This window comes from Enhydra lutris, unplaced genomic scaffold (genome assembly GCF_002288905.1).
Source record: "Enhydra lutris kenyoni isolate GAN:26980312 unplaced genomic scaffold, ASM228890v2 scaffoldscaffold3, whole genome shotgun sequence".
Classification (NCBI taxonomy): domain Eukaryota; kingdom Metazoa; phylum Chordata; class Mammalia; order Carnivora; family Mustelidae; genus Enhydra; species Enhydra lutris.
The window spans coordinates 59,914,025-59,929,432 of NW_019154087.1; the positions used below are offsets into that span (position 1 = coordinate 59,914,025).

The following is a 15,408-nucleotide window of genomic DNA, read 5'->3' on the forward strand; positions in this document are numbered from 1 at the left end:
AGAAAGCTTTTTACAGTAGATCTTTGCTCTAAGTGGTTTTCCAGAAAAACAGTTCAAGGAAAAACGGTCTAAACCATTCCCTAATTGAACATAAGACTTTGTATGTTATTATTTAAAAATGAACAGTTTTGCTTTTTGAAGCAGTTATAGGTGCTTACTCAAATCTTAAATTTATCATTATTTCTCATTGTCTTAGGTGCCAGTTCAACAGATTCTGAGAGTGAAAATTTAGCTTTCAAATCAGACCCTGGAATCATGCCGCAGTAAGTTCCTACAATCCCATCAGTTCTCTGCACAACAAAGAATGTGGACAGAATCATTGGGGGGAGAAGCAGAGTGCCTTGTGCTGTGAAGGAAGAGGTCAGCTGATGTCAGCCAAAGATCAAACATTTGAATGTGGAACACAATTTTTAACTTAGGAATTTAGATTTTGAAGTCTGCATTTCATCATCGAGATTCCAAAGTCAAACCATAGACAATCTTAAGTTTCAAGGACAACTAACTGGTTATAAATATATGAGAACAACATCAGCATCGAGAGGAAGCTAGTTAAATCATAACCAAAATTTGAATGAGGACCAGTCTAATTATACCAATTGCAAAGTGTGTAATTAGCCCAGAAATACTTGGATAAAGACTATTGCTAGTTAGATCTTACCAGGAAAATTGTAAAATTTAGTTCTTCTTACAAAGACAAATGGATTATTTTCCAAAATAATTATTATGTAAATTGATGGTAATAATTAATTGTTTGCAAAAATAAAATCAAACCTACTGGGATTTTTGTAAAAAAACTCCATGAGTATTGAGACTGTGCTAATAAATTCCTTTGATCTGTTAGCAGATATGTAACAATTTTATCTACTCAGTATCAAATAATCCCTGAGTATTAATGCTAAAGGAACCTTATGAGATGATATGCTCTGGCACTCCTGATTTCAGATAAGGATCTCAAGTTTCAAGAAGCTACTCGACTCGCTTGAGATTGCACAGCCAGCCTCTTAGCAAAATGGGGCCTAGAAACCAACTCTTCTTAACCTTCCTCTACACCTCACTAACTTTTATGCAGTAAGAAAAGACTAAAAGGCCAAGACATTCTCAACAAAATTGGAAACCAGAACAAAGAACACCTGCTAGACTTAAAAGAGACCATTAAAACTTTGAATTAAATATGGAACCCTAACCCTAAAGATTTCAAGTGTCTGCTTATTGCTAAAGATTGGACCTTCTCCAGAGACTTGATTTTCAAGTTCAATACTTTAGGTTCTCTGATACTAGCTGAGCTATATATAGTTATTTTTCTTTTCCCTGTGTGTTTATTTTGCTATCTATAAGGTCTAGTCTATGCATATGTTGACCACAGCTATTCTAACTGTAGGTTATGGCTTCCCATTTCTGAAGCACTTACAGCAGAAGTGGATTGAACGCACGAAAAGAAACAGCTCTTGTGGGGAAATCTTTCAAAGAGTAATTCCTGCTTTAAAAACAAATTGATGGAACACACTTGTCTCCTTATTTTCTAGAGCTCAAAAGAAAACAACTTCTGTCTCCTTGACAATAGGATCATCCTCTCCAAAGACAGGAGTGACCACAGCTGTGATTCAACCATTGTCTGTCCCCGTTCAACAGGTAAGTGCACCTTGGACCAGAGACCACAGTGAGTCAAACTCATTGGCAAACTTCTTGGTTTAAAGATTACGGCTTTGATTCCAACTCGGTATACTCCCTGCAGTATTTTTTAAGTGGATTTTTTAAGTGGAAACACAACAGAGAGGAAAAAAAATGGTAGGTAAAGCTGTCCCTTTCGAGCCACTAAAAACATCTTTAATCAAAAACATATCACCGATTAGTAAGTGCTTGCATTTCCATTAGGAATGTCCCTAACAGCTCATAACCTGAGAAAATGGTATCTCTTTTAGCTATGACTATTTGATTTTTCTTCCACCTCTAAATCCTCTTCTGTTTCACCACATTTATTAGCTTATTTAAAACAAATTAGAAGCAAGAAAAGCCCACATACCAACAAAAGTTTTTCCAAGAGATAAACAATTAAAAAAATACAAATTCCTTGACTTAACCAAGCATTTTTTTCCTGCTTTTTTTTTCCATTATGAGACTACCATATCCAAGAAAGAACAGCAATACAAACTACTGGAAAGTAATAGTTTACTTTGCAAACACTACAGGAAATGTTTTTAAAAACAGTAAAAAAAAAAATTAGAACGGAAATGTTTTAATCAGATGTATGTTACTTTGCCTTTGTGCTGTGATGCATACGTTTAACTAGGACACTCACAAAAGGCTTCTCTACTCCTGCCCTTGAAATGTAAACGAATTCCTAACTGGTAAATTTGTTGTGTGACCATCACCAGCCCTCCATCTACTGAGCACCCAGGTGTTTTAGTATTTGTAGTATGTGACATATACTCTTGGATATGTGGAATAGGGAAACAGTAAAGATATTTGAGTTTGTAAACTTGAAAAGAACCAACCAGTATAATTCATTCAAAGGTGGCGTAGATGTTTCCTTTAAATCCCTAAACTAGAGTGGTACTTATAAAAATATTTCTGATTAAATCAGTGGATCTTTTTTGTTTAATATTTAAATATTGATGAGTGGTGAGTGTTTATTAGCACCATGTTAGACTTTTCATTGGGGAAAAAAAATACATCACCAGCCTCATTCCCAAACACTTTATAGAACTATGCATGGGAAACATGAAACATGTCATGAATGTAACACTTTATAGAACTATGCATGGGAAACGTGAAACATGTCATGAATGTGGCAGAATATGTTAAAGTATAACACAAAAGCCTAAGAGCAAGAAATATTTAAATACGTAAGCACCATAATAATGTAAATGGTACATTTAATTGGTTTAAATTCTCCAGGGACACTAAATGGAAGGATACACATTCCAGTTGTACAGGTAGGATGAGGGGCTCAGAGAAACTCTGTTGCTTTATTACTGTAAGCAACGTCATGTGAAGTTGAACACTGGGAGCCAGATTGCCTGGGTGCAAATCCCAGCTCTGCCACTTGATGTAACCTCTCTATGCCACGTTTCTTCATCTGTAAAATGAAGATAATACCATGCATCTCCCCGGACTATCCTGAGGATTCAGTGTGTAAGTGAATCTCCATATAACACTTAGAACCGTGTCTGGCACAGACTAAACACTACGTAAGTGTTCCAGTCTTGGACATATAAAGACAACAAAAAGTGAAACCCAGTCCTGAATCACAAACCAGTGAGAAGTCTTACAAGGATAATGAATAACGCCCTTTACTATCCTAACATCTCTGCAACTCTGCCAACCTTCTCGATGATAACTTGTGACATATTTAGACCCATGATATCAGATCACCATCATCTGGGGTTAAGAAGCTAACAATTGTTTACATAGAAGGGCATAAATCCAAAGTGTTGGAAAATAAATGATTGGAGAAAGAGACGTATTTTCCATTCACTACTCTGGAATCTTTATATTTCCCCGGAGATGAGTGCCATACAGTAAGTATTTTAGCATCTTTGTTTTTTGCACATCAAGAAAGAACAATATATTCCTTTTTGTTTCCTGTAATCCCTTATATCAAGAAAGAATGCAGGTTAAACATAAGGTAGATGGTTGATAATTTACCCTGCACTGCCAGTAACTTGTGCTTTTAATTCCATGAATCCAGACTGTATTTAAAAATAAAATATAATGTCTGTGAGAACTTTTGAAAAGATCCCTGTGGAAGTCCCACACACAGAAATCCATTTGGTAAGAGCATTTACACGCTTATGGATCCCCAAGGAACTGAGGAACTTTTACCTTGAATATCCTTTTGAATAGAGAAGAGGAACAGCTGTGAAAGGAGGATGAGGAACAATGTCTGTACTGTACGTGAGCGTAGACCAGCAAAATGACAGATGGCACTATTTGTGTTCCCTCGTTGCATTCAAGTGGAGCGATCCCAATAATGAAAGATTTCTTTAGCCCATCTTTTCAACAATTTATATATTTGGAATTTGATCCCTGTGTCTCTGCATTTTCAGGTCCACAGTCCAACCTCGTATCTCTGCCGACCAGATGGAGCTGCTCCTGCCTACTTTCCTCCTATTTTTACCAAGGTCTGACATCTCACATCTCTTTCTCTCTGTTTGCTTTGGTCCTTAAGGTCCCTTCACATGGGCCTTCATGCAGCAGTCCTTAAAAATTAAAATGAACAGATCCACAGACTCTTATGGTTACCTTTGGGGCTAAATAGGTATTTATGCAACAACTGTTTTGTGAGTATCATCTGGTCAAGGGTCTGAATGGTGTGGGCGTGGTCAGTGACCTGGTAGAGCTTACTATAGAATGGGAAAGCCAAGACAGGTAGAAAAAAATGAGACAAAGAGCTGTGTAGGAAATTGCTTGGGAGAACCAGCACGTTTTAGAGAATAAAAAAAAAAAAAAAAAAAAAAAAAAAAAGACAATATTCAATTTGTTCTCCAAGTTTGTGTTTTGCCTTGCCAAAATAAATGACATCCATTTCGATAGTCAACTGCTTAACTCAGAAATGGCTCCATGTGGTGTATCTTTTTTTTTTTTTTTTTTTTTTTGAGAAAATTACAAACCTTGATTGAAATACATCTAAAAAGGCCCAAGTAAGTAAAGAGAGATTCCATGTGTGTGGACTGGAAAATCGTGAAGTCATGAGCCCCAAATTAATCTCTAAATTTAATGGAGATCCAAATGAAATTCTAATTGGTTCCTTGTTTTATTTGTTTAACGTAGAACTTAGCAAATTTGATTCTAAGAAAAAAAAGGTCTAAAAATAGCCAAGGTACTTCTGAAGAGGAAAATTAAATGCTGGTAAGGAAGGCAAGGGATTTGTCATCAGAGATGTTAAGACTTTGTAGAGTAGTTAGGATAGTATCATGCTGAACAAGACCAAACAAATGGGCAGGTGATCAGAATAGAGCCCACAGACACTCCAGTATCTCCAGAAACCTGCAGATTGCTGGGTAAAGAATGAGTTCTTCAGGAGAGGTTTAAAAAAAAAAAAAAAATTAAATTGGACTCCTACTTCACACTTTTTATAAAAATCTAGGCAAAGTAAATGAAAGACAAATGTGAAAAAGCAAATCCATAAAATTTTGCAAGGCAATAGGGAAGAGCATCTTGTTTTTCTTCTTGTAGGGGATGATTTTTTTCCTTCCAAGCCAGACTGGATCCCGCTTTATTAAAGGTCATTTTGTAAGCAGGGTATTTAGTGTAAGACACTGGCAACAAATGATAACATTTGAGAACAACTTTCAAGCACCAAAAAAACCAAACCCCCCAAAAACAATAAAACCTGACAGAATGTGATACCACTGTAGTTGTCCATGAAGTTCTCCTCTAATCTGCTGAGAACAGCAGATGTCCCCACAGTGTGGGTAATTCAGCTGTTGTGTGGTTTTAGAGCTTCTCAAAGACCGCTTCACCAGATCATCACCAGGAAGTCTGTGCTATGTGAAGGTGATTTGGGGGGTACCAATACACCTCTTGATTTAAGCAAATCTAGAGGTCGTGAGATTTTGCTTTCCCTCCCCTCAGGGCTTCCCCACAGTGGCCTGGCAGATGGTGATATTACGGAACTCCTCCTGGGCACTAAGAGAAAGCCTCAAAACTAGACCTAAAACCTCTTTCCTCCATTGCATCCCAGCTCCTGAGGCATTGATATTCAATTAGCGTTATATCCCTTCCCCCAGAAGAAAACCGTGAAACATAGTGTGTGCAAACTCCACAACTTAGTAAAAAGAAAAGTGAAACATAATTCTGTATTTTTATAAAGGTTGATTTAAAAAAAAAAAAATCACAAACTGTAGAGTGACGGGCAGCACAGAGCATACCTCACTGGGCATTTCCAGTGCTTTCTACCTTCTGTGTCTAGACCGTAGATCATCTCTGATCTCCGCAGAATTGCTTCCTTCCTTCCTGGCCTTGGCTTTCCCCTTTGTCCTTGTGGGCATCTTCCCTCCCTGCTTTGCTGGGTCCTTTTGGGCCTGGACTTTGGTTTTGGAAGGGCAGGTTTAGAAGATAAATCTGCTCATCTCCTTTGTAACTCAAAGTAGCCTTCATTTTGTCACCCTTAGCATCTTTTATTTGGTCTTTCTCTCGGGCATGATGGTGACAGTGAATGTCAGTCAGGTGGGCATTGCTGGTCTAATAGGTACCCTCACCTGTTTCCTCATACTACTCTGTAAAGATTTCCCGGTTTCACAGCTGGTCAGAGGCAGAGCCCGTGCCTCTGTCTGTGGGCCACTGGGTTTAGCTGGAGCAGCAGAGCTGGTATGGGACTATGGGACTAGGGGCAGTAGGGACACATGGGAGACGAGAGAGCAACTAGTCTTATATGGCCTTTCTTTCTAAGTAGTTCAGCCCCTTAAAGGAATCACAATATCAGGTGGGCTTGATATATGGATCCTAAAACCCTCAGGGTCCCCCAGTTCTGCCCTGAGTGGATGATGTAGATTGCTAAGCGCAACTTCTGTAGGTTGGCTCTTAGTCTCCTTCAGGGTTCCGCCTTGTGTCCCTGAATATTCTCCTAATGGCTCATTCCACTTAGCTGTGGCTTCTCTCAAGATGAAAAAGTTTGCTCTGGGTGGAGTCCTATTTTAATCCTGTGGAGTTTTGCTTCAGATCCTTGGTATCTACCCATTTTCTCTCTGACTTTCCAGCCTTTGAACAAAACACACAATCCTAAGAATAAATCAAACTTCCTGGCTTGTCTAGGAAGTGTTTAATAATTAATCTACACAACCTGGGCCCTGTGAGTGACACTTTTCCTGCTCTGATCCACTAAATTAGCTCTTCTCTGGACCCAGTCACAAAGTAAAAAAGTCAATTTAGAACCAGAGATTTTCTACATTTAAAAATAAGGAGACAATGTAATCAGAAGTAGTTAATAAATCTTAACCTTTTCACTTAAAAAAAAGGCATTTTGTTAACTATTCAGCTTATTATCAAATGCCTTCTCAGACTTAACATTAGCCTTTCATAGTTCTTCCGCCAACAGTACTGACTGAGAATTTCCTTAGTGTTCTGCCACACTCACTGCAGCTCATTTGCTCTGACATTTGTTTTTTCCCAGCACACGTTTGTTATCCCTTCAGGTAATCTTAAATAATTGAACAAAACCAGTAAAGACCACACACTTCTTAATGTGGATTTGTTTGCTCTTGGTTGACATGTAGGTGAATGACTCTGTCATATCCGAATTACTTTAAGAGTTCTCCATCCACCTAGGTAAGATCTCATACTCTCGAGTCAGAAGTTGAAAAAGTCAAAAAGTTGAAGTCAGCCCCATTGCTAAGTAATCCCGGAGGAGGAAGGTAGGGGAGGATAACTGTGAGGGGACTATTAATCTTTTGATATTTAATAACAAGTATTAAAGCTTTACCTCTTTGCATCTGTGCAGACAAATTAATTTCTAATCTGTTGCCCTGTAAAAATTTACTGGTCTGGACTTGGAATAGGGTCAGGGGCAACAAGGGTAATTGCAAGGGAAGAGGAAATGAAGGTCACGAAGGGAGAAGTACTGTGGGTTTTATTATTTTACTCAGAACTTCGAAATGAGAAAGTCCCCAAGCTTCTTATCTTAATAAACCTGACATAGGAAGCTCATTGGCAGAAGTGGGGGTGAGGGAGTACATGAAAAGGTTGGGGCATGTAAAAACAAATTATGCCTTTTTTCCTCTTCCTGTCTGGTTTTCCCAGGAATCTACGTTCATATGGAATATAATTGTTTTAGGAAGTCTGCATTCCACCAGCTAACTCTTCAGTGTAGAGAAAGGTAACAGGCATTGCCATAAAATTCCATAAATATGAAAGTGTCAGTAAATTTGCAGACAGACCCAAAAGGTCCACAGGCCCAGTGGTAGCCCTTACTGATCTCATTACAGGGAGATTATGGAAAGCTAACAATTGATGGATTTCAAGGTGTCTATTTTTACTTGAGTTAGTGGTAATTATTTTATGATGCAAGTTTTGCTTTTTTTTTTTTTTTTTTTTTTTCCCTCTAAGATTTGCAAGCTTTACTTTCTGTTGTGAAATTGTGTAAGAGTGAACCAAAGTCTAATGGGGAGTGTCTTCCTTGAATTTTTAGGAACTGCAAAACATAGCAGCATCCGAGGGTCAGGTGGTGGTCCTGGAGTGCCGGGTCCGAGGAGCACCCCCTTTGCAGGTCAAGTGGTTCCGACAAGGGAGTGAAATTCAAGACTCTCCAGATTTCAGAATTCTACAGAAAAGTAAGGAGAGGTGCCCATTCTCCCACATCCATCCATTTTCTTCTCTCAAGCTTCAGGAAAACCAAGAAGGACTTAGTCTTTCAAGATGAATTGATTTTTTAAAAAAGACTTTTATTTATTTGCCAGAGAGTGAGAGAGGGAACACAAGCAGAGGGAGTGAGAGAGGGAGAAGCAGGCTTCCCACTGAGCAGGGAGCCTGACGTGGGGCTCGATCCCAGGACCTTGGGATCATAACCTGCCCCAAAGCTAGATGCTTAACGACTGAGTCACCCAGGGGCCTTTAGCAGAAATGATTTTTATTTTCGAAGAGAGGTGAGACTGGGTAATCGGCAGATAAGTGGGGTCCGGCAAATTAAAGCCATGGTGGTCACTTGTTAACCCCTTTGAAAGTTTGATAAGAGCTGTATGTTCCTTCTTCAGGAAGAAATGTTACATACATTTGAACTCAAAGTTGGCCAAATAATCTTAGGAGGTTTACAAGCCTCCTATAAGCCCTTCTATGAATCATGGTTTAAAACACTTTCCAGTGTAAGCTGTAACTGGAATTTGGGTTTCTGTATTTATAGCAATATAAATGGATCTGTTACCACTCTATCTTTTGTATTACGGAGTTCCCTATATCCTGCAGACATGTCCTGGACAAAGTAAGAGAGAAAGATAGGTTTCTTATTAATGGAACCCCATTCTAATACTCCGTTTTGATTTATTTTTTTTTTCTCATGTGGCAAAAAGAACCTAGATCTACAGCTGAACCTGGTAAGATACTCTTTTTTTTCCCCCTTTGGTAGTGTATCTTTTGGGTTTCAATAGTTCTTTGTTTCAATTTTAAAGCCATAAGCAGAACAATGTTCTTGCAGTTCTCTGGAAATACAAAACCCCCTTAAAGACAATATCTTCTTAACATGGGGTCTGTACACTCCATTTTATACCAGCTTCTTTATTAGTAAAACATTAAGTTTCATTCAGACAAGAAGGTCAACCTCAGTGACTTAAGGCTTTTTTAAAATGTAGTCTTTTCTGTTCAGAAAGCAAACCAAGCTCTTGATGAAAAAACATGCTCCTAAAATTCCAGTAGAAAAGAACCATCTGCCACATACTTCTGCTGACCAAAACCTACTAATGTCTCGACCCTCCAGTTTAGAAATGTGTCTTACATGAGAGTGGCCCAAAGATGTAAGCAAGGCTGACCACTGGCGTTTCTCATTTATGTCCCCTGAGCTGCAACCTTGGACTATTCTACAAGCATGAAGAAAGTCGTCTTGCCCTAGGAGCTTTCTTAATGACCAGGTCACTTGGCGTCATCAGAGAGCTATGTTATCTAGGAGCCCCAGGTCTGACTGGTCCCCTGCTCCAGACTTCTTGTATACTTGTGACTCCCCATAAACTACAACAGTGTTTGCAAAAGAAACAAAAATTTTTGTCTGTGCATTTCATAGGACATCCTCCTTGAGACTCACTTCCTTTGCGTTTCTCCCATCAGGAAAATGACCAGTTTCACAGACTTCTTAGCAAAAGATAGAAAAACTGATTTGTGCCTCTGCCTCGGGGTTGAGCAGGCTCTGCCATTACATCCCTTAGGAGCCAAGGTTCTGCTCTGTCCCTTCTTGGGGAACTTAAAGGTTCTCTGTGAGCTACTGCAGGTCTGATGACCATAGTTCGTCCTGAACTTTCATAGCTGAGCATTGGGCCATTAAAAGTAGGGTGTGATCCTTTTAGGATCCTAAGTTTAAAAGATGCTGAGTAGCATCCTCAAAGAACAATGGGGTTTGATCTACTGCCTTCTTGTCATGATTAAAACTAGAACATGTTGTCCCATCTAATGTGTTAGTCACCACATTGAATACTGTAGTCACTTTCCAAAATATGGAAATAGACAATTTCATATTTTGTCTGTGATAGGTCTTCACATAAAATTGTATAATCCTGGTTCCCTGATAACATGGAACTTCAGAAATTTCAGTCTACTGCATGAGCCCACAGGAGGGTAGCAATATAAAAGCACCTGCATATCCTAGCAATATGAAAGTTTCTCCTCCCAGTGTTTGCTGAATTTTCTTATTTTTTTCCTTTCAGTTCGATCTGAAAGCATTTAAGAAAACAGACTCTTCCTTTCCAACTATAATAGTAGAATATGCTGAAAACACATATTTCTTGGTACAGAACTATGTCAACCAAATCTGTCAATATGGGGCAGGGGCGGGGAAATTTGTATACGGGCAGGAGCTATTACAAACAAAACACAGCTAGTTTTCTCTGATCTTTGATGATTACTCTATAATTATATTTACTATAATACTAGAATTTGTTCTTTGTCTTTAATAATGGAGCATCAAAATTCTCTCAGGAAATCTACAATTGGTATGTAGTGTTAAATAAAGTTCTAGATCATATTTCTTAAAAGTTTAAACACATGAATGGCTATTTCAGTGACTGCTTATGTGAACTGTTATGAGTGGGAATTTCAGAACAAGCCGATGTTAAAACATATTTGTATTAAAACAATGTCTTGGCATGCCTGATTATTATTATACTAGATAGGATTATGATTTCTTTTATTAGTAGCCAAATGTTTTCCTTACATTGACCTTGAAGTTGTCTGTTGACATGGTTGGGGGAAAAAACAAGATATATATTGAACTGTGTACTTTCCTTAAGTGACCTGATTGACTATTTTATCCATTAGGCCACTGAACTTATTCAGCCATATAAAACGGATCTGGCTTCCCTGATAGCTTCCCTGATAGTTTTTAGCCACTGTTAAGTGGAAAGGACAAAAACAGACATGACTATAATACATCGGAGGAAAGAGATAAATTTTATAGGACTAGGCCAAGTGAAGTTTTCCAAATGCTAAAACATAAATAGCTTTTGAAATTCAGGAACATATTTAAGCATTTGGATTTCATTACCCTCTCTTCCTACTCTCTTCTAGTCCTCTGACACTTTCACTCTTGTTCTCTCCTCACTGCCTGGTGCTCACTTGGTCGCTCTCTCCCTCCCCACCTCCTCGCTCTCTTAATCTCTCTTTTCATCTCTCCTTTTCCCTCCTTCCTTCTTTTTATCTCTTTACTCTTCTTCCTTTTTTAAAAACGTGTAAGATGTGTTGAAGCTCTAGAAATAAAGTTGAAATTCACTAGTACCTAGCTGTAGCCCCATTAGGGATTAGATATTAAGATAAAGAAGGACCTAGCAGATTCTCTCCTAATGCATTTGAGAAACTGAAACAGGTTTTTCTTGTCACTACTGTGTTGTATCTGTCTAATGTGTTTTACACTCCCTTCTCTGTCTAGACAGAAGTCAGCTTGCATCACAAATCTTTTCAGACTGTTTTGTGAATTAATAGCTAGTCAGCTTACTTAAGACCAACATCCGTTTGTCATATTACCTGCTCTGGCCTCTTTCTTTGACGTTCTGACTTTATACTGATTGAATCCTTCAAAGACTAGTCTGGGGCGGGGGTGGTGCGGAGGCACAGAACAGTCATTTGACAGCTGGTAATACTCAGTCCCTTACTCAGCTGTCTGGAAGCAGCCACAAACTGTATTGAGTTACTTCTATAGCATTGTCTAATGGCATACAAAATTAAAAATACTGTGTCTTGCTGACCGGGAAATTATACATATAAAAATACAGTGCCTTGTACTTTCAGTACGCATCTCTGCTAACCAGTGCCGCCCGTCATCTTAGATCTTAGATCCCCGAGTCAATGTTCTGATTCTTTGATTCAGAACGTGAAGTTAATTATACTTGTTAAACGCAGTAAGGTGCCGAGTTGTAGGAGAGCGATGGTAAGGATGCTTGAGATCCCAATAGACTGTCCGTAGCTCAAAGCGTAATGCAAGTCCAGGTTCAGAGGGTAGGCTAAACAAAAGTGGGTTGTGTGAAGCCTGTGGTTCTCGAACCTGGGGCAGCACACCAAATCGACAGACGTGCTGTCGTGTTTGATGTTTTTGATGTGAACACAGTGATACTCAACATCTGATGGATACAACTACTAACTTGGAACAGTTCAGAGTTTCGACTTCAGAGCACTCTACATTCTTCTCTATTTCATCTTATTTTGAAATTGAGTTTTTGATGTGTATGTGTTGATAAAAATCAAGTGCCATGTGAAAATCAATGTGGAACGTGACATGATGCTGGCTGGGCCCCATCTGATCTCGAGTTCTGCAGTAAGCACAGATGTGTGTGTTCATTAGTTAGTAATTGTGGTTATTTAATTTATTTTATTATTTATATTTATATATATATAAAATATATTATTATTATTTATTATTTAAGAATAAAATAATAACTTTTCTTTAATTTATATTTTTGTTTTGCAAATAGTAACTAACTTGTTAAGATCTAAAAACTTACACATTCTTTCAAAATAACTAAATACATGAAGCTCTTGGGTCTATCTTTTGACTGAGGAGCATCACAAACTATTACTGAGATGCTTAGGGTCCCGCAAACTAAGAAACTTTGGTTTGATCTCTGGGGAGAGAGGGGACGCCTCAAGACCCATTTGAGAGTATACAAAAAAGAAAATTGAGTGACTCTTAGAATTCCAAATTCTCAGTGCTCCTACTCCCAGTCATCTTCTGAACTGACCTTTTGTAGTGCTGGCCTCGGAACATTTCCTCGCCTGCCAGAGCCTGAAGGACTCCTTTCTGGGCAATCTGAACATCCTAGGAGAAAGAAAAATCGATACATGTGATACGAGAGTTTCTTCAATAAAGAGGCCATCCACATTACCATAGCGGGAAGGCCAGAGTTGGCAAGCTCTTCTGTCTTGCTCAGAGCTTCCAGTTAACTCAGAACCATGTCAGACAAAAAGAGAGAAAAGACCTCTGAAGAAACATCTGTCATGGGTGATCCAGAAGAAAAGAAGCAACTCCCTTGAAAAGCAACTTGGATAAAACAGACTTGCAGAGAGAAGAAAATGTAAAAGCAAAACAACACTCCTCACAGATAAGAGAATTAGAACATCCAAGAAGTGAAAATTAAAAAGATTTCAGAAGAGGGGAGGAATATTTGGAAAACAAAAAGTTCTTCGAATGAAAAGTTGGTAGCAGAAATAAAAGCTGAGGAGCTGTCCCACAAAATAGGGCAGAAAGACAAAAAGGAATATAAGAGAACAAAGGTAAAAAAAAAATTAGACTATGCTGGAAAACCTGCTTAAGTAGACTACACATGTATAATTGGGATTCCAGGAGAGAGAACAAAGGAGGGGGAGAGATTATCAATGAAATAATATTTTTAATTCTTCAAACTGAAAGATACCCAGTTTCCAAATTGAAAGGATTCACTGCATACACAGTGGGTGAAAATAAATTCACAGCAGTGTACGTTGTGAAATTCAGAATATGCAGGACAAGGAGATGATTCTGCCAGTGTCCAGAGAGAAAACATCAAGTCACACAAAACCACCAATATCAGAATGACTTAGAACTTCTCAGTAGTCAGGCTAGACACAAAGAGATGGTGAAGCAAAGCCTTCAAAATTCTGAAGTGAAATTACTTAGAATCCTATACCCTGCTGGGCGCCTGGGTGGCTCAGTGGATTAGGCCTCTGCCTTAGGCTCAGGTCGTGATCTCCAGGTCCTGGGATCGAGTCCCGCGTCGGGCTCTCTGCTAGTCAGGGAGCCTGCTTCCTCCTCTCTCTCTCTCTCTCTCTCTCTCTCTGCCTGCCTCTCTGCCTGCTTGTCATCTCTCTCTGTCAAATAAAGAAAATCTTAAAAAAAAAAAAAAATGAGAATCCTATACCCTGCTAAACCTTCCATTCTATATGAAGATGTAGTCAATAGTTTGGCGACTTGCAAGGTCTTGGAGGTTTTCCTTCACAACTCTTTATATAGGATGTGCTCGACCACTGGCGAAGAATTCACCTAGGAAGAGCCGCATTCACCTAGAATTCACCTAGAAAGAGGTACAAGAAGCGGGAGATCCAGTACAGGCAAGAGCCAAAGGGAGCCCGCAGGAGGGTAACAGCTGTGCATCGGGGTGGAGTAGTGTGTTGCAAGAGACAGACACATGGACATTTTCATCACGAAGAGCTCATTGCCACTGCTTTGTCCTTTACCCTGATGACGGAATGGCAGTGTAGTAAGCCTGACCCACATTCTCTTTTCTCTTGGCCTTTCATGCTCTCTGCTCCCTGCCCTGCCTCCTGACTCAGCTAAGAACTTTCATTTCATCCCCCCGCCCCATTCTGACTTGATCTGGTGCTGAGATTTGGAAGCTGGCCACACTGAACTAAACAAAGCATGGGGACCTACTCCACCAGCTATTCCTGCTGCCTGTGCAGTTCCTGCCCACACTTGGCCCAGCCAGACCTCCCCACCGAGGTTAGCCCTAGGCTTCCCAGGACTTGCTCATAACCCTGTCTGCTGATTACTTCTGTGGGGGCTTTTGTGAACTCACAGGGAAGCTGAAGCCCATTTATACCCCAAGATAGTTCTGTGAACTTTCTCAAACAGTGACAAGTTTGTCTTTTCTTTATGCTTATGACTCAGTTTTTTAAAACTAAACACATTTTTTTGAAGAATACATATGTAGTAAACATAATGAAAATCAGAAGACTGGTTATCTCTAAAGGAGAAGAGGAAAAAAGATTAAATTGGGGGCATTTCTAAAGCTTTGGTAATATTTTATTTCTTAGACTTGATGGCTGCACAGTAGTTTGTTTTACTCCTTTAACTGTGCATTTAAAATATCTTCTATATAAGATAGTTAGCAACTGTAAAAAAAATCCTTCTGAAAATTTATGCAAACATTATATTTGCCCATACTGAATCTCATTTTATTGATTTTAATCTTTTTTTTTTTAAAGATTTTATTTATTTATTTGACAGAGAGAGGGATCACAAGTCGGCAGAGAGGCAAAGAGAGAGGGGGAAGCAGGCTCCCTGCTGAGCAGAGAGCCCGATGCGGGTCTCGATCCCAGGACGCTGAGATCATGACCTGAGCCAAAGGCAGAGGCTTTAACCCACTGAGCCACCCAGACACCCCTCATTTTATTGATTTTAGTCCAGATTCTTTTTTATCAGTGGTGTTAGACAAACCATGCGGTTTGGGAGGTAAAAGCTGAATTTCTTTTTAGTTAGGCTAGACCCCAAAGAGGGAAAAAAAAAATAAGGGCTGTGAAGAAAAGCAT

The 15,408-nt window shown here is 39.1% G+C and overlaps 1 protein-coding gene across 2 annotated transcripts in view; it reads left to right on the top strand.

The window, feature by feature from the left end:
* Positions 1 to 240: 240 nt before the first annotated feature.
* Positions 241 to 15,408, top strand: part of LOC111155014 (palladin, cytoskeletal associated protein) — a 231,261-nt gene continuing 216,093 nt past the window's right edge. The window contains exons 1-5 of one of the 2 annotated variants that reach the window (XM_022515012.1): positions 241 to 263; positions 1,524 to 1,629; positions 4,047 to 4,121; positions 8,126 to 8,267; positions 9,000 to 9,023. In XM_022515012.1, the coding sequence (XP_022370720.1) occupies positions 256 to 263; positions 1,524 to 1,629; positions 4,047 to 4,121; positions 8,126 to 8,267; positions 9,000 to 9,023 (355 nt within the window). In that variant the 5' untranslated portion in view covers positions 241 to 255. The remainder of the gene's footprint in view (positions 264 to 1,523; positions 1,630 to 4,046; positions 4,122 to 8,125; positions 8,268 to 8,999; positions 9,024 to 15,408) is intronic. The other variant, XM_022515019.1, reaches the window with a different exon arrangement.